Below are 19,755 nucleotides of genomic sequence, written 5' to 3'. Positions count from 1 at the left end.
CCATTGTGGCTTCATTGTCTTCTTGAATGTTGGCCCTCATCATGGCCATCTCGATTTCTTTGTGGTAATCCTCCACACTCATGTTGCCTTGCGTGAGTGTTTGCAGCTTAGAGTGGAGATCACGATTGTAGTAGCTAGGAACAAACCGCTTGCGCATTAGTGCCTTGAGTTCTCGCCAAGTCCGGACACGTGGTTCTCCCATCCTCCTCCTCGTGGTCCTCACTTGGTCCCACCAGACGAGTGCGTAGTCGGTGAACTCCACGGTGGCAACCTTCACTTTTTGTTCCTCGCTATAGTCGTAGCAGTCGAAGACCATCTCGATGCGGCCTTCCCACTCCAAGTAAGCCTCAGGGTCACTTTTGCCTTTGAATGCGGGAACTTGTATTTTAAGCCCCTTGATTTCGTTTTTGGGCATGTCCCTTGTAGGCCTCTCAGGTCGTTCCTCATCCTCACTAGCGGAGTAGTCTTCGCCATTTGTGTCTTTGGTGCCATGGTTACTCCGGTTATGGGACCGAGAACGAGAGCCTCGCGTAAGGCTCCTAGACAATTCATCAAAACGAGTGTGTAGTGTCTCCATTTGTTGCTCACTGATTCGCCTGAGCTCATTCTTCATGGCGGCGAATAATAAAGAAGGATCAGTGGTTGCTTGTTGTTGATGGTGGTGTTGTTGCTCCATGCTTCCCTTGTTGCCCCTGCAAAGGTTAGAAGAAACAAAGAAAATGCAAATATAGTCCTCACTTCACTCCCTTAGTGTATCCCTCACGCTCGTGTGTAGTGTGCAAGTCACTCTATAAAGCTTACCAAGTACCTTACCTGTTGGTTTAGGTAGTTGAGTAATGTTGCTCGAGTCCAATAATTGTCACCAACTTATCCCCCCACAAGAGTACACAAGAATTCTTTGTTGTTGGTGAAGGGAAGGACGGTTTTGGGAAAGCTTAAAGGCGGTGGACAGATTTGGAAAGTATGGCCAAGAAAGGAAACTCTAAGAATCCTAAGATGTAGGAGTGGTTTCCTAAAAAGGATGAGAAAATATAGTAGGATATCCTAAAATGGAGGAGAAAATTTAGGAGATGTCCAAGAGTTATCCAAGTATATTACTTAGTCTCCTAAACGAAGTGGGAAAACAAGTTGGAGTTGGAAACTTCCTAATTCTTCTCAAGACAGATTCGGTTCCTCCTCTCTCTTACCCGCAAGCTTCCAGAAATTTCCCTCACAAAAAACCACCCCAAGGTCGGTTCAAATCCCACTCACAAACCAGAATTGGAACCCTAAAATTTCCAGAATTCCTCCCTCTTATTCCTTTCCTAAGGTCGGCTACAAGAAACCTTAGAAGGCCTCTTAAGCAGCCGCCCACTATGCTCACAACACAAACCAGAATTGGGCCACTGAAATTTCCAGATTGCTTCCTTCTTGAAACCCTTCCCTAAGTCGGTTATCCTTCCTATAAGACTCCCTCTTCACAGCCGCGACTTACCCCAAACAATTCGGCTCTCTCTCTACTCCAAGAACAAGAAATTCGACCCTCTTTCTAACAAGACAGTTTCGGTTCTTGGCACTCCAGAAATTCTGCTCCAATGGACTCCCAAGGTCAAGCAAGTGATGTTACTCAAGAATCTCCCAAGAAATTCACACCTAAGCCAAGAAAGCCTCGTATGGATGCAAGATCTTACAAGAAACTCTTTATTCGAAGAGAGGTGCAAGTCTTCAAGACTCAAGATGGTCAAGAGCCTCAACGAAGAGTTGTGCAAGTGATCAAGAATCAAGAAGTTCAAGAAGAGGTTGGTCAAAACTTTTGAGTTCCCCTTTTTTTTTTTTTTTTCTCTCTTGATGTAATTTCTGGGTTGGGTATACGATACAATAAGACAGATTTGGCAATAAAAGTGCGGTGTTCCCTCTTGGGTTTCTTGTTACCCGATTGCTCTCTTTTTTTTTTCTCTTCGGTTCTGTTTTCTTTTGCTTTGTTTTTTTTTTTTTTTCACTTGGTAATAGACTACACCTGACCGAATGAGTAAAACAATCCCAGAAACAAGGTCTGCCCGAAACACACAAGAACGCACCACCCTACTCCCTCAAACTAACAAAGTTTTTTCAAGACTTTCAAGAAATTCAAGAAAGTGTTCAAGAACTTCAAGAACCCTACAAACCTTGCGGGTGCTATTCAAGATTCACCACCCCAACAAGTTTTTACCCCCAAATCAGTTTAGACAAGGTAAGCAAACAACTTGGATAATCAATAACTACTTGGACAGATTCGGACAAACAACAAAACCCTAGCCGCGCCTGTTTTGTTTTTTTTTTTTTTTTTTTTTTTTGTATGCAGATTCGGCAAGGCTAATTGCTGGGCAGAATGGATGTCACTAGAGTATGAAATCTGGGCAGATTGGGACTAACAATAATAACACACAGCTGTCCAGAAATTTGATGCGACAACAACAAGAACTAGCGAACAGAATTTTTTTTTTTTTTTTACGAACAAAACAGCAACGGACAGACTTGCAGACTCAAAACGAACAGATATGGAAACGTAAAACAAAACAAAAGCAACGACCAGAATTCTAGAGAACAAACGAAGGAAACGGCTCAACAAGTAACAATTCGAACAGAAAAATATATATATATATTTTTTAACAAACAAGGCAGCGGAAAATTAAGGAAAACTAAGACAAGACGACGGATATAACGGAAGATACCTCCACCAAAGCTCTGAAGCCAACTGATACGTTCCTCGATCCACGGTCGAGACACGTAGCACGTTTGCCCAAGGATCTAGCGGGGATGTCCTACGCTTGGTTTGCGGAACCTTTACTCAAACGGACAACTCGATTTGATTGGAGGTGGTAGACGACACTCCGATGAAGGTGAATACTCCAGGGGAATAGGTCGGATGAACAATCAAGGACAGGACGCGAGATTGCTCAATAACCCTTGCCAAGCAAGTTAAAGGCACGAATTCTTTATGAAAGAAAACGAATGCACTAAGAATTTTATTAATCAAAAGCTAGTTCTTAACCTTACAAAGCTAGCCTATTTATAGGCTAAGGAAAACAATAAAGAAACCCTAAGTAATCCTAAAAGGGGTGGTCGGCCATCTTAGTGTAAGGTGGGCCGGCCCATTCTACTAAGTAAGCTATTCCAATAAGTGTCAAAGGCTAAGGCCCTACTCGGCCGAATCCCTTGGAGACCCACTTGAGTCGTCATGGGCTTGGATCAAGGTGTAATTGGCCCAGTGGTCTTTCTCTAAGCCCTCAATATCTTTGTGAACTCCATGTTGGTCTTGGACGACTCTCACCAGGGCTTGGAGTGATTCTTTGAACAGCTTGGCCCGTGAACGTGTGACTGGGCCCAGTGGGACTCGGACTGGGTCATCGCGTGGGCCGAGGCCCGTGCACACATCAGATCAACTACCACATAAATGGAATCATGCCCTTGTCTAGTTCTAGGTAATCCAAGTACAAAGTCCATAGACAAATCTACCCAAGGTTCATGTGGGATGGGTAAAGGAGTGTAGAGTCCATAAGGATGTACCTTTGATTTTGCTTGGTGACAAGTGACACACCTTTGTGTATGCCTCTCGACGTCCCTCTGCATGCGAGGCCAGTAGAAATGCTCTTGGAGAATTGACAAGGTCTTCGCCACTCCAAAATGTCCCATGAGGCCTCCACCATGAGCCTCTCTAACCAGCAAAAGTCGCATGGAGCACAGGGGAATACATAGTTTGCCTTTGTAGTACAAGAACCCCTGCGACATAGAATAATGCTCACGAGTAACTCGTGGCAAGGTTGTGAAAATCTCACCAAAGTCTAGGTCAGCTGCATATAAATCCTTAATGAATTCAAAGCCAAGCAACTTAGTGTCTAGTGTAGTGATTAGTGTATACCTTCTAGAAAGTGCATCAGCCACTACATTAGTCTTCCCAACCTTATATTGGATGACAAACACAAAACTATCAATGAAAGCCACCCACCTCGCATGCCTTTTGCTCAATTTGGTTTGTGATTTGATGTGTTTGAGCGATTCATGATCAGTGTGGAGTACGAATTCCCGAGGTCTGAGGTAGTGTTGCCAAGTTTGGAGAGCGCGCACCAAGGCCATCAATTCCTTGTCATAAGTTGAGTAGTTCAACGAGGCACCAGTCAACTTCTCACTAAAGTAGGCCACTGGTTTCCCCTCTTGAATGAGCACAGCTCCAATACCTATACCAGAAGCATCACACTCTACTTCAAAAGCCTTGTCAAAATTAGGTAAACTTAATACAGGTGCATGGGTGAGCTTGTGTTTAAGTAATTGGAAAGACTTAGCTTGTTCTTCTTCCCATTGGAATGGCACATTTTTCTTGATAATGGCTGTAAGTGGGGCAGCAATGGTGCTGAAATCCTTGACAAAGCGTCTATAGAAGCTTGCCAAGCCATGGAAACTCCTTACCTCACTTACACTGGTTGGTATTGGCCATTCATTTATAGCCTTCACCTTCTCTTGGTCAACTCGTATTCCCTGGTCACTCACAACATAACCTAGGAAGACAAGTTGATTAGTGCAAAAAGTACACTTCTTAAGGTTAGCATAGAGGCTCGCCTTTCGAAGTGCATCTGATACGAACGTCGCCAACCTTGTGACGAAACCCGTAAAAGATTAGCTTCAGGATCAACAAGAGGACACCAAGTTTGAAGCGGATGACCTCAACCCGTTAATCACGTGGTTAACGAACCTTGGTATAATGGTAGAAGACGCCACAACCTAGTGTGATTCTAGATTGATAAGTCACAAACACCTGGAGAAATTCTAAGGTATTCAAGAAGCCTTGGAGAAACCAAGAAAACTCTCAAAATCTGATTTATTGATTGAATGCCTAAACCATTGGAAGTGTGGGCTATTTATAGCCTTACATAGAGATGAACAACTAAATGTGGAACTAGTCTAGAGTTGTGGTCTTGACTAAGACTAACAATTATAGGCTTGACCAAACCTTATGAGGTCATCCCTTAGGTAAACAACCTTATGAGGTCATCGCTTAGGTAAATGACCTTATGAGGTCATCGCTTAGGTAAATAAAGCAAGGCTATGGACCATTAAACCCTTATTACAATGACTTAACTAAAACAGCAAATGTGACTAGAGAAGGGTCACACATGGTTCTCTTTGACGTGCACTACATGGATGACTTTCATTCCTTCATGCTCAAGCCCCTCAATGACCTTGGGGACAATTTCTTGGCCTTGTATCTCATGAACAAGTCCTTGGAGTTCCTCCCTCATCTTCTTAGCTCGTGCTCGAGTTATGGGTCCTAGGGGAACTCGAATAGTTCGCAATGGTGTCTCTTGGTTCGTATCAGCATCTAAGACCATTCGTACATGCACAACATGCTCTTCTGTACTCTTACTATAGATCAATATGTCATCAAAGTAGACTACCACAAATTTACCAATAAAAGAACGCAAAACATGGTTCATTAACCTCATGAAGGTACTAGGTGCATTAGTTAAGTCAAAAGGCATGACCAACCACTCATATAGACCATGTTTTGTTTTAAATGCTGTTTTCCACTCATCCCCTTCCTTCATGCGTATTTGGTGATAACCACTTTTCAAGTCAATCTTAGTAAATATAATAGCACCATGTAATTCATCAAGCATGTCATCTAATCGAGGTATGGGATGGCGATACTTTATCGTTATGGCATTTATGGCTCTACAATCGGTGCACATCCTCCATCCTCCATCTTTCTTTGGCACAAGTAGGACAGGTACAGCACAAGGACTTAGACTCTCTTGAATCCAACCCTTACCAAGCAAGTCCTCTACTTGCCTTTGTTGCTCCTTAGTTTCCTCCGGATTAGTCCTATATGGTGCCTTATTAGGAAGGGAAGAGCCAGGAATGAAATCAATTTGATGTTCTATTCCCCTCAAAGGTGGCAACCCATTAGGTATATCCTCAGGAAATACGTCTTGGTACTCCTGTAAAAGGTTAGCAATAGCACTAGGCAAAGAAGCACCAAGTTCATTAGTGAGCAAAGACTCTTTACAAAACAAGATAAGTAAAATCTGGTTAGAGTGCAAAGCCTTTCGCACATCTCTAGTTCTAGCAAGCATGATGGATTTTCTCTCCTTTTTCCCTTCAATGGCCGAATGTGAAGTGTCAATTTTATGAGAAGATGGTTCGGCCATTTTGCTCTTTGTATCATGCAAATTTTTCTTTTTATTGTCACAATGCATGTCATATTCCTTTTGCAACCCAAGTTGGTCCTCATGCACTTGTTGAGGTGTAAGAGGTGCAAGTGTGATCTTTTTAGTATTATGCACAAAGGAATACTTATTCAAGAATCCATCAAAAATGACCCTTTTATCAAACTGCCACGGGCGACCCAAAATAATATGAGTAGCTTGCATAGGCACAACATCACATAAAACATCATCTTTATATCTACCAATGGCAAAATTAATTAAAACTTGCTTATGAACACGTACCTCACCACTATTATTCAGCCATTGTAGTTTGTAAGGTCGGGGGTGATCACTAGTTGGCAAGGTCAATCGTTCCACCATGAGTGCACTAGCAACATTGGTACAGCTCCCTGGGTCAATTACCAAGCTACAAAGCTTGTCCATCACATGGCACCTTGAGTAAAATATGTTCTCTTGTTGAAGGTCATCTCTACTAGCTTGAGTAGTTAGAGCTCGCCTTGCAACCATACCAACTTTACCATGAGCTGGTATCTCCTCAAATTCCTCTTCATCCTCAACCAAGGGAGGCATGTCCTCACACTCATCCTCCTCATCCGTTTGTACTTCCCCATTTGGTAGTATAAGCATAACCCTTTGATTTGGGCATTGGGAAGCAATATGTCCGAATCCTTGACACTTAAAACACTTAGTATCTCGGTATCGAACTTTACGTACCTCATGAGTAGGCCTACCATCGCCCCTCGAGGGTGTTTTTGAGGAAGGTGCATTCGGCCTTAGAGACTCCTTGGTTGTCCCACCTTGTTTGGCCAAGGGGAATGCACTAGAGGGGCTGACTTCCCTCTTGAAGGGTTGGTTCCTCCAATTTCCAACTTGAAAGTTGGAATTTTGTCGAATTGGACCCCTCCTCTTGAGCCTCCTTTCAATCTTAATAGCCTTGTCTAGCATATCATGGAGGTCCACATAATGGTGCATCTCCACTTGATCCGCTATTTCAGGCCTCAATCCACTTAAAAATCGTGCCATAGTAGCTTCCCGGTCCTCGACAATGTCGGCCCTTAACATGGCTATCTCCATCTCCTTATGGTAGTCCTCCACGCTTTCGGCTCCTTGTGTCAAATTTTGAAGTTTGAGGTACAAGTCACGGTGGTAGTGACTAGGAACAAAGCATTTTTTCATGACACCCTTCAATTCGGTCCATGTAGTGATAGGGTATTCACCACTTCGTCTTCTACCAGTAGTGATTTGATCCCACCACACTATGGCGTAGTCGGTGAATTGCATGACTGCAAGTCTCATTTGCTGCTCTTCGGTGTAATCATTGCAATCAAAGATCAACTCCACTCGTTTCTCCCATTCCAAATAGACATCGGGGTCGGATTTGCCTTGGAAAGTAGGCAATTGCATTTTAACGCCTTTGATTGGATCCACACTAGCTTTACGGTGTTTATTCTTCCATGTCCTCGACCCATATTCCTCCTCGGAGTTGGAACTTTCATAGTCACGGGTTGGTGCTTTGTGTCTCCGGGACTTAGAATTGGTTTGGGAGTGTTCGAGACTATCCATCCTCTCATGCAATGGTTCTAATTCCTGTTTCATTAGCTTGAGCAATTTATCAGTCATAGCTTCCATCACAAGTTTAATATCAAAAGGAGTAGTTTCCTTCCCTTCGGACATGTTGAGGTATTCCTGCAAAAATAGGGTTAGTGGAAATAACACCTCACTCACTCCCTTAGTATATCACTCACACTCGTGTTTCACTCAAGTGTATGAAAACACTCTAATGATCTCACCAATCACTTCTCAAGTCACTGGATTGCTTTTCTTGAAGAAATCAGAATTTTCTTGAAGAAATTCAATCAAACTTGAACCAAATTATACCCAAGTGTGGGGGATGAAGGCTGTGATGTTTTTGAAGGTTGTTTGACTAATTCTAAGACACAAAAGGAAATGTATAATATGCTGGAAAAAAAAAACTCTAAGCTGTCCGCCTAAAAGAAAAGAAACCACAAAAACAAGAAAAAAAGAAAGTTTGGTTGTGACTAGTAGCTAAATTGAGGAGTTAACTACCAAGTGGAATCCAAAACTGATTAGGACTCTTGGGCCTCGTAAACCACGTTTTTATTGGCTGGAAATGCTATAAAATAGGCACCAAAGGTCGGCTGGGCAGTTGGCACAAACCACAATCAAGAAACAAAAGCAAGAGACGGCTACAAAGTAGGAAACCCTATCTTATCTTCCCACCTTTTGTGGCTATTTAATAGCAAGGTTTCTTGGTTGTTTTGGGGTGTTAATGGCTGCTGGTTTTCTGGTATTTCGTGGACAAAGAGATGCGGCCAATAGTGCAAGATTGAAGGCAACAAGGTTTGTTCTTTCAACCCAAGTTCGGCTAGGCTACCCAAGCAAACTATTTCTTGTTCTTGAAATCCGATTTGGGGTTTTTGTTTTTTTTTTCTTTCTTGCGTCGTTTTTTTTTTTTTTTTTTTTTTGCAAGATGGATCTTTCTTTCCTTTTCAATTCGGATCAAGATGCACACAAGAAACAAGATTTTTTTTTTTGTGTCAAATTTGAGCAAGGCAGCCGCAAGTTTGAGCCAAGAACTTTGGTTTTGTTTTGAAGGTTCAAGATTTGGAAAAGGTTGAGAACAAGATTTTCAAGAACCCTTGTTTTCCCACCCAAGAACTTCAAGATTCAATCAAGATTTCCAGATTCCAGGAGTTTGAACAACAATATCCAACAAAAAACTTGATGGCAGCCCACGAAAATTCAAGAAACTACAAAACCCTAACTTCAGCCCAAGAACTTCAAGACTCAATCCCCACAATATCAAGGACGCTAGGAAATTTCAAGGTCAGCCATGGTTTCATCAAGACACAACCAGAAAATAGGTTTTTTTTCTCTCTTTTTCGGATGAACAGTGTTTCCGGGTGAATAGTACCCGATGAACAGTAACCTTTTTTTTTTTTTTTTTTTGTTTTTTTGGTTGTTGTTTTTGGATGACTCTATATGAATTCAAGACTTCAAGATACAAGACACAAGACCCACAAAATCAAGACACACGATGGATGAATTGCGGACAACAACAAACACGAAAATTCAAGACAATCAACGAAAACAAGGATAAACAACAAGAACCAAGACAAAACCCTAGCCGCTTATGGAATTCCTAAACGACCAGAATTGACACTATAAGAAACGGAAAAAAAAATTTCTTTTTTTTTTTAAGGAAAACTTACAAGATGCAATGGGATATACTTGATGTCGTCGACTAGCTCTGATACCAACTGATATGAATGCGCGGATCTAGACGAACAATCAAGTTGGAACGGCGGCACGTATGACCCCTCTAAACCCCGAATTGATGAACTAAGATGAATCTCAACCCAACAACTAACGATTTAGTGAACCAACGATCTGGATAGAAGAACGCCACAATCAAGGTGTTTACTTGGTTGATAAGTTCAAGTTGAATAACTCAAGAAAAACTCTCAAGTATTCAAGCAAAGCTCTCTTGGAAGAGAAAAGTGAATAAACTCACAAATATAATGTAATTTCTCAATCCCTTAACAAGGAGGAAGTAAGGCTATTTATAGCCTTTACAAGCATTAACCCTAATCCCAAAATTGACTAAACTAACCCTACTAATTAATGACAAGGATTCGGCCAGCCCTAAGAGTTTAATGGACTGACTTTAACTAATATTTAACTATAAAAAGATAAATAATAGAACTAGCTTAACTCTTCCTTAAGCGTGACCACTAGGTGAGGACACGCCTAACTAGCAACAGGCGCTGGAGGGTCTTCTACTTGGAGCAATGTGTAAAGTTTTGAATCTTCATTCTCCAAGCCTTCAATAATCTTTAAATCATCTCCAATGCGGCCTTGGATTGTACTCACAAGGGCTTGTAAAGATTCACGCATCTTCTTGGCACGAGCTCTTGTGACTGGACCACTTGGTACTTGAATGACTTGGGCAACTTGTGTTTGACCAGCCTTGAGCCCCTCATCACCTGCGAACTTACCACATAGCCTAGAAACACAAGCTCGTTAGTACAAAAGGTGCACTTCTTGAGGTTAGCGTATAGACGCGCCTGTCGAAGTGTCTCAAGAACTAATCGTACATGATCCAAGTGCTCATGCTCACTACGACTATAGATCAATATGTCATCAAAGTAAACAATGACAAATTTGCCAATAAAATGTCTCAAAACATGGTTCATTAGTCGCATGAAGGTGCTAGGTCAAACCAAAAGGCATGACTAGCCACTCATATAGACCATGTTTGGTTTTGAAGGCTGTTTTCCACTCATCGCCTTCTTTCATCCTAATTTGATGATAGCCACTCCTTAAGTCGATTTTGGTGAAAATAATAGCACCATCGAGTTCATCAAGCATATCATCAAGTCTAGGAATGGGATGCCGATACTTGACAGTGATAGCATTTACAGTCCAGCAGTCAGTGCACATGCGCCAAGTACCATCCTTTTTGGGGACAAGGACCACAGGCACAGCGCAAGGACTTAGACTCTCTTTCACCCAACCCTTACCTAGTAGGCCATCAACTTGCCTTTGCAGCTCCTTGGTCTCCTCAGGGCCCATGCGGTAGGCAGGTTTGTTGGGTAGTGGTGCTCCAGGAATGAGGTCGATTTGGTGCTCAATCCCTCGAATAGGTGGTAAGCCATCAGGGACCTCGTCGGGGAAAACATCCTCAAATTCTTGCAAGAGAGCAACCATACTCGCAGGCAATGCCTTATTGAGTTCAGCAACATCAAAAAGCACATGTTTGCAAATCATGAGAAATACAGGCTAATCAAAATTGACAACTTTCCTAACGTCCTTAGCCTTAATGATCATGTTTTGCTTCCTAGTGGTAGGTGCAGTGAGCGATTTGTCACGCGTAACACTAGGTGTGCTCCCTTGACCCTTGGTCGATGGCTCACTTGCAGGAGTAGAGCCGTTGCCAGGGTCGACCGCCTTTTGTTTCCTCCTTTGCCGGTCTAGTTCACACTCTCTTTGTAGCTTAAGTTGGTCCTCATACACTTGTGCAGGTGTGAGTGGTGTGAGAACTTTGCCTTTGCCATCATGCAAGAGTGTGTACTTGTTGGCCCTTCCGTCGAATGTGACGTGTTTGTCAAATTGCCAGGGTCGACCCAAGATAACATGGGTAGCATGCATAGGCACGATGTCACAAACAACTTCATCGGTGTAAGTTCCAATGAAAAAAGGAATGCGTACCTGTTTGAAGACACGTACCTCTCCTTCCTCGCTCAACCATTGGAGGCGATAAGGGTGTGGATGTCTAGTGGTTGGAAGCCCTAAACTCTCAACCATGAGTAAGCTTGCCACGTTTGTGCAACTCCCACCGTCGATGATGAGGCTACACACCTTGTCACCTACTTTGCAACGGGTGTAAAATAGGTTCTCCCGTTGTAGCTGCTCGTCCTCCTTAACTCGGGTGGTTAGCACTCGTCGTGCCACCAAACACCCTACTTCCCCTTGTGTAGGCGAGCAGTCTTCCTCAACAGAGTCGTCACCCAGGCAGTCCCCTTTGGTCAATTCAGGTAGCTCCTCACAGTCGTCGTCATCGGACACGATCTCGCCAGTGTGAGTGATTAGCATGACCCGTTGGTTTGGACATTGAGATTGAATATGCCCAAACCCTTGGCACTTAAAACATTTGATGTCCCTACTCCTAGTTTTAGGAGTCTCTTGTGGTGCCTTAGAAGTAGACCTGGACACATCGGAAACCTTGTTAGGTGTAGAATAGGCATTATGGGTGGAGGCGTTACCTTGGATTCGGGTAGAAGAGGTTGGTGTAGTCGCACTTCCAACTTCGTGGGTCGCTCTTCGTGGTTGGTTGCCCCTCCATGAAGTGGTGTTAGAAGATTGGAAAGTACGGGCTCCTCGTCTTAATTTCTTTCCCCGTTCGGCCTTAATAGCGAGTTCTAGAAGGTCGTGCATGTCCAAGTAATGTTGGAGCTCCAAGGCTTCTTGAAGGTCAGGATTAAGACCTCTAAGAAACCTCGCCATCGTAGCTTCATTGTCTTCTTGAATGTTGGCCCTCATCATGGCCATCTCGATTTCTTTGTAGTAGTCCGCCACACTCATGTTGCCTTGCGTGAGGGTTTGAAGCTTAGAGTGGAGATCACGATTGTAGTAGCTAGGAACAAATCGCTTGCGCATCAGTGCCTTGAGTTCTCGCCAAGTCCGGACACGTGGTTCTCCCATCCTCCTCCTATTGGTCCTCACTTGGTCCCACCAGACGAGTGCAACTTTAACCTTTTGTTCCTCGCTGTAATCGTAGCAGTCGAAGACCATCTCGATACGACCTTCCCACTCTAAGTAAGCTTCGGGGTCACTTTTGCCTTTGAATGCGGAGACTTGAATCTTAAGCCCCTTGAGTTCGTTCTTGGACGTGTCCCTTGTAGGCCTCCCGGGCCGCTCCTTATCCTCACTAACGGAGGAGTCTTCGCCATTTGCCTCTTTGGTGCTGTGGTTACTCCGGTTGTGGGATCTAGAACGAGAGCCTCGTGTAAGGCTCCTGGACAACTCATCAAAACGAGTGTGTAACGTCTCCATTTGTTGCTCACTGATTCGCCTGAGCTCATTCTTCATCGTGGCGAATAACAATGAAGGATCGGTGGTTGCTTGTTGTTGCTCCATGTCTTTCTTGATGCCCCTGCAAAGGTTAGTAACAAGCAAAGAAAGTGCAAATATAATCCTTACTTCACTCCCTTAGTGTATTCCTCACGCTCGTGTGTAGTGCTCAATTCACTCTATTAGACTTACCAAGTACCTTTATCGGTTAGTTTAGGTAGTTGAGAAATGTTGCTCGAGTCCAATAATCGTTACCAACTTTTCCCCACAAGAGTAAACAAGAGTGAAGGACACAGTTGGGTGAGATTTTGTGAAGGGAAGGACGGTTTTGGAAGGCTTAGGGGCGGCGGACAGATTTGGAAAATATTGCCAAGAAAGGAAACTCTTAGAATTCCTAAGATGTAGGAGTGGTTTCCTAAAGTGTGTAAGCCCCGATGCAACCAAATACAACCAAAATACTCAACCAAACAAGTAGTCAAGTAAATACAATGACAAAGAATATAAGCAATTTTAAAGCACAAAAATAGAGTAACAATAAAGTAAGAGAAATTCAAACCAATCAAACTCCCAAGCTTCTTCCAAACTTGGAGTTGAATCCACCAAATAGCTTCTTCAATTGATGGTAGTGCTAACCAACTTGAACAAGTGAAGGCTCACTCCTTCCTCACCCCAAACATACTTTGGTTGAGCAAAGGAATTTTACTACTCTCCAAGTAAACCCTCAACTAGCTACAATTGAAAGCTTACCTACTCAATTAAGAACTACTTTATACAAGTGAGACAACTTTTATCAAGGTTTTATCACTCCAAGTGATAGGTTCACCTTCACCAAGGTTTTACTCCTCCTAGAGAGTAACCTTCACTTGAGACACCTCACAACCCAACTTTCCCAACCCCTTATACAACCAACAAGGAATATTTCTACTCAACGATCTCACTTGTAAGCTTGTATATAGTGTTGGCAAAAGTCCATGTCTTCTTGTGCTTTGGGATATTTTTAGAAGGTGAGAAATGGCTCCAAAAGGCTCTCCAACGATCAAATATTAAATGCTGTCGAAACTAGCCGTTGGCCTGTCGGACGTCCGGACCATTTGCTCTGCGTCCGAACCACCTATCGGACGTCCGAACCATTTGTTCTGCGTCCGAACCCTGCGTCCGATAGAAGTCAGAATGTTCAACTTTCATTCTTTTTGTGTCGGACGGCCGAAACAATGAATGAACGTCCGATCCAAGCGTCCGAAGAGTATCGCCGTTTGTCGGACGTCCGATCCTCTATCGAGCGTCCGATCCTCTACGTCCGAACCTTCAAAATTCTTAACTTCTCTTTGATTCAAATCTTTTCGATTCTCTTTTAGATCAATGACCTGTTCTAACAAATTTCTCACATAAAAACATTAGTCCAAATCTATATTTTGGTTTGTTAATCATCAAAACCAAGGACTGATCAACCAAGGTCAACAATCTCCCCCTTTTTGATGATGACAAACAAAATGAAGATTTCTTTGATCAAATAAGTTCAAATAAAACTCCCCCTTAGAAAATTCCAACATACAAAGAAATTTCAATAAATCCTACTCCCCCTTTTGGCATCAATCAAAAAGCAAACTCCCCTTTATTTTTCAAATCAAGACCATATAGAATGTCAAAACTTTCAAAAAGCCAATTGTAATTTTTTATAGGGTCCTTGGGAGTTAGTACAACATGATCTAGCAATCCACATGGATTTCATACCTTTTCTCATATTTTTCTTTACATAGCAATCATTTTGCATATGTCCAAATTGGCAACAAAAGTGACACATGATAGAAGTATTTTGCACATAAGTGGATTTAATGCAATTAATTTTCTTAGCAAACTTATTTGTGCCTTGAAAAGATTTGCTTTCTTTTGTTTGAGAAAACTTTTGTTTTTCATTTTGGAGAAACTCGTTCAAGTCATTAATTCTTTTCTTTAACAAATTTTGTTCCTCCAATATTTTTTCATAAAACTTTGTTTTCTCTTCCAACTTCCTTTTCAAATTATTTTTGCAATCAAAAACACTTTTTGATTTTTTTAAATCATCATTTTCCATTCTCAAACATTTGTTTTCTTGAAAAAGTTTGGAGTTTTCTTCCAACAAATCATTTATTTTTGTTTTCAAATCTTTATTTTTAGCATAAGATTCTCTCAAACATTTATGCATTTTAATCATAAGAATTTGCACATCATCATCTTCATTATCTTCATCACTAGAAGAGTGATAAGAATTTACCTCATCTTTTTCAAAGGCCATTAGTGCCATTTGGGCCAACTCTTCTTTTTCTCTTTTTGAATTGCATTCATCCCATGTAATTTTGCAATCTCCTCTTGAATTTCTCTTGTTGAAGATCTTCTTGAAACTTTTGATGTGAGGAGTTATATCATTGTCCACTTCCATGTTTTCATTACCCATGAATGATGGGTTATCCCCCACTTGAGATGCTTTAAAAGCTATGCCTCTCTTATACATTCTTGCATTTTCTTCCTCTTGCACTTTGAATTTCAGCTTTAATTCATAAGATGTTAGGGAATTTACAAGAGATTCAATGGACATAGAATTTAAATCCTTTGCCTCTTCTATAGCATTTATTTTGTTTTCCCATTCTTTTGGCAAGGCATTCAAAATCTTTCTATTTTTCTCACCCAAAGAATATTCTTTTCCAAGCAATTTAAGATCTTGAATAATGTCACAAAATCTACTACACATCTTATCAACATTTTCAAGAGGATGCATTTTGAAAAATTCATATTGAGAAACAAGCAAAGATTTCTTTTGTTCTTTAATATCTTGGTTACCTTCATGAAATACACACAATTTATCCCAAATATCTTTAGCTGATTTACAACCTTTAATTCTACTAGATTCATTTACATCTAATGCATTGCACAATATATACATGGCTTTGGCATTCAAAGAAAGGTATCTCTTGTCTTTTTCATTCAATTCTTGTCTAGTCTTTAATCTACTCAAATTAGTGGTAGAGTCAACTATTCTAGCTTCATAAGGACCATCTTCTACCACATACCATAATTCAATATAAACGGATTGTAAGAAAATCATCATTCTTTGTTTCCACATGCTAAAATGAGAACCATTAAACATAGGTGGTCTATCAATAGATTGCCCTTCTAAAAAGGAAACCAAGGAGACCAAGCTCTGATACCAATTGTAAGCCCCGATACAACCAAATACAACCAAAATACTCAACCAGACAAGTAGTCAAGTAAATACAATGACAAAGAATATAAGCAATTTTAAAGCACAAAAATAGAGTAACAATAAAGTAAGAGAAATTCAAACCAATCAAACTCCCAAGCTTCTTCCAAACTTGGAGTTGAATCCACCAAATAGCTTCTTCAATTGATGGTAGTGCTAACCAACTTGAACAAGTGAAGGCTCACTCCTTCCTCACCCCAAACATACTTTGGTTGAGCAAAGGAATTTTACTACTCTCCAAGTAAACCCTCAACTAGCTACAATTGAAAGCTTACCCACTCAATTAAGAACTACTTTATACAAGTGAGGCAACTTTTATCAAGGTTTTACCACTCCAAGTGATAGGTTCACCTTCACCAAGGTTTTACTCCTCCTAGAGAGTAACCTTCACTTGAGACACCTCACAACCCAACTTTCCCAACCCCTTATACAACCAACAAGGAATATTTCTACTCAACGATCTCACTTGTAAGCTTGTATATAGTGTTGGCAAAAGTCCATGTCTTCTTGTGCTTTGGGATATTTTTAGAAGGTGAGAAATGGCTCCAAAAGGCTCTCCAACGATCAAATATTAAATGCTGTCGAAACTAGCCGTTGGCCTGTCGGACGTCCGGACCATTTGCTCTGCGTCCGAACCACCTATCGGACGTCCGAACCATTTGTTCTGCGTCCGAACCCTGCGTCCGATAGAAGTCAGAATGTTCAACTTTCATTCTTTTTGTGTCGGACGGCCGAAACAATGAATGAACGTCCGATCCAAGCGTCCGAAGAGTATCGCCGTTTGTCGGACGTCCGATCCTCTATCGAGCGTCCGATCCTCTACGTCCGAACCTTCAAAATTCTTAACTTCTCTTTGATTCAAATCTTTTCGATTCTCTTTTAGATCAATGACCTGTTCTAACAAATTTCTCACATAAAAACATTAGTCCAAATCTACATTTTGGTTTGTTAATCATCAAAACCAAGGACTGATCAACCAAGGTCAACAAAGTGAATGAGAGAATATAGGAGAATATCCTAAAATGGAGGAGAAAATATAGGGAAGTATCCAAGAGTTATCCAAGTATTTTACTTAGTCTCCTAAACTAATTTGGAAACAGGTTAGAGTTGGAACTCCTAAATAGATTTGGTTCCCCCCCTCAACCGAAATTTCCAGAATTCCTTCCTCCTTGAAACCCTTCCCTAAGTCGGCTATACTCCTTATAAAACTCCCTCTTCACAGCCGCAGCTTGCCCAAGCAATTTGGCTCTCTCTCTATTCCAAGAAACAAGCAATTTGGCCCTCTCTCCTACAAGACAGGTTTGGTTCTTGTTACTCAAGCAATTCGGCTCCAATGGACTCCCAAGGTAAAGCAAGTATTGTTACTCAAGAATCTCCCAAGAAATTCACTCCTAAACCAAGAAAGCCTTGTATGGGTGCAAGATCTTACAAAAAAACTCTTTATTCGGAGAGAAGTGCAAGTCTTCAAGACCCAAGATGATCAAGAACCTCAAGAATCCAAAAAGGTAGTACAAGTAATCAAAGTTCAAGGTGATCAAGAAGTTCAAGAAGAGGTTGGCCAAAACTTTTGAATTCTTTTCTTTTTTCTTGATGTAATTTTCTGGCTTGGGTTGGAACAAGAAGTCACAAGACAGATTTGACAATAATAATACGGCTTCCTTCTTTGTTTCTTGTTGTCCGAATGTTTGTTTTTTTCTCTTTTCTCTTGCGTTTCTGTTTTTTTTTTCTTAAAGACAACACAAGTTCTTGGCCGAATGAGTAAAAAATCCCAGAAATAATGTCAGCCCTCAACACGCAAGAACGCACCACCCAACTTCCTCAAACTAACAAGGTTTCTCCAAGACTTTCAAGAATTTCAAGATAGTGGTCAAGAATTTCAAGAACCTTAGAAACCTTGTAGATTTTCTTCAAGATTCACCAACCCAACAAGTTTTTGTACCCCAAATCAGTTTAGGCAAGTTAAGCAAACAACTTGGATAACAATAACTACTTGGACAGATTTGACAACAAAGAAAAACCCTAGCCGCGAAATTGGGAAACCCTAGCAACCAAAAGCACAAAAACCTGGTCAGATTAGGCTAGCAACAATAACGACCACTTTTGGACAGAATTGGACATCAAACTGTGACAATACAACCGCGGCAGAATTTTTTTTTTTTTTTTTTTTTTGTGAAAGTAAGGCAACAACGGACAGATTTGAAGACACAGACGGACAGGCCTGGACACGAACTTAACAACAAAAGCACGACCAGAATTTCTTGACAACCAAAAGAAAGAAAACGGCACAACAAAGCAACAAAGCTAACGAACTGATTTTTTTTTTTTTTTTTTGTAAAACACGGCAGCGGAAATCAACAAAACTAAGTCAAAGCTACGGATATAACGAAAGATACCTCAACCAAAGCTCTGAAGCCAACTGATATGTTCCTCGATCAACACGTTTCGAGACACGTAGCACGTTTGTCCAAGGATCTAGCGAGGTTGTCCAACGCTTGGTTTGCGAAACCTAGAATCAAACGGACGACACGATTTGATTTAGGTGGTAGACGACACTCCGATGAAGGTGAATACTCCAGGGGAATAGGTCGGATGAACAATCAAGGACAGGACGCAAGATTGCTCAATAACCCTTGCCAAAGCAAGTTAAAGGCTCGAATTCTCTAGAAAGAAAACGAAAGTACTAAGAATTTTATTCATAAAACTTGTGTCTTTAACCTTACAAAGCTAGTCTATTTATAGGCTAAAAGGTAACAAGCAAAACCCTAAAGAAACCCTAAGGGAAAGTCGGCCATCTTGCTCCCAGATGGGTCAGCCCATGTGATACGAACCAAGAGACACCATTGCGAACTATTCGAGTTCCCCTAGGACCCGTAACTCGAGCACGAGCTAAGAAGATGAGGGAGGAACTCCAAGGACTTGTTCATGAGATACAAGGCCAAGAAATTGTTCCCAAGGTCATGGAGGGGCTTGAGCATGAAGGAATGAAAGTCATCCATGTAGTGCACGCCAAAGAGAACCATGTGTGACCCTTCTCTAGTCACATTTGCTGTTTTAGTTAAGTCATTGTAATAAGGGCTTAATGGTCCATAGCCTTGCTTTATTTACCTAAGCGATGATCTCATAAGGTTATTTACCTAAGTAATGACCTCATAAGGTTGTTTATGTGACGACCCCACCTCCCCCTGAGGCGTACCAAAGGGTTTGGCGGACCGCCTGCCCAGCTCTCGCCAGGACTCACTCACTCAAATCACGTGCACACATCCATGGACCATAAATAACATCCACAATTCAAGCTTATAATTTACATTGATAGAGATCAGGGTACAAAGTCTCGATATACTTAAACTAATTCAAAACGTATACAATCCAAATACAAAATGTTCCATTCGAGGAATAGCGCGAGTACAAGTCAAAAGTCAAAAGTCAAACAACTAGACTACGCTAGTCTTTACATATCTCACGCCTCGCTCGTACCCCTGTAAGGAAAACAAATAACGTGGTATGAGCTAAAAGCCCAGTGAGGTTCCAAATAGCAAATTGACCATTATTTATAAGTACAAGTTTTCGATATAGCAAAGTAAGGAGCATGAAGAGTTCATAAATGTGAGCAATAACACGTCAAGTAGAAATCTCAAAATGAGCGAGTGTAAAAGTTTTTCAAAATCAACAATAATCCAATAAGCAATAATCAATCCAAAGCATAAGGATACGGATGGCCCTCAGGAGCCAACTTCCATTCATCATCAG

At 41.4% G+C, this 19,755-nt stretch overlaps 1 protein-coding gene across 1 annotated transcript; it reads right to left on the bottom strand.

The window, feature by feature from the left end:
* Positions 1 to 635: 635 nt before the first annotated feature.
* LOC113720202 (uncharacterized) lies at positions 636 to 7,853 on the bottom strand. The gene is made up of 3 exons (XM_072053599.1): positions 5,576 to 7,853; positions 3,406 to 4,193; positions 636 to 692 (listed from the first exon to the last, which is right to left on the bottom strand). Exons 1-3 carry the CDS (start codon positions 7,851 to 7,853, stop codon positions 636 to 638), a joined length of 3,123 nt encoding a protein of 1,040 aa, XP_071909700.1.
* Between the last annotated feature and the right edge of the window lie 11,902 nt (positions 7,854 to 19,755).

Source organism: Coffea arabica, chromosome 6c (genome assembly GCF_036785885.1).
Source record: "Coffea arabica cultivar ET-39 chromosome 6c, Coffea Arabica ET-39 HiFi, whole genome shotgun sequence".
NCBI lineage: Eukaryota > Viridiplantae > Streptophyta > Magnoliopsida > Gentianales > Rubiaceae > Coffea > Coffea arabica.
Note: the sequence above shows the minus strand (reverse complement) of the source record. Positions and strands in the feature narration are given on the sequence as shown.

What these genes read in the sequence shown, in the direction of transcription:
- LOC113720202 (XM_072053599.1), bottom strand. Translation starts at nt 7,853, where the DNA reads ATGTCCGAAGGGAAGGAAACTACTCCTTTTGATATTAAACTTGTGATG. An exon ending in TAAGATTGACTTGAAAAGTG is followed by an intron (nt 4,194 to 5,575) that starts GTTATCACCAAA and finishes CTTCTGGTATAG; the next exon opens with GTATTGGAGCTGTGCTCATT. An exon ending in GGCATGATTCCATTTATGTG is followed by an intron (nt 693 to 3,405) that starts GTAGTTGATCTG and finishes TAACCTTTGCAG; the next exon opens with GGGCAACAAGGGAAGCATGG.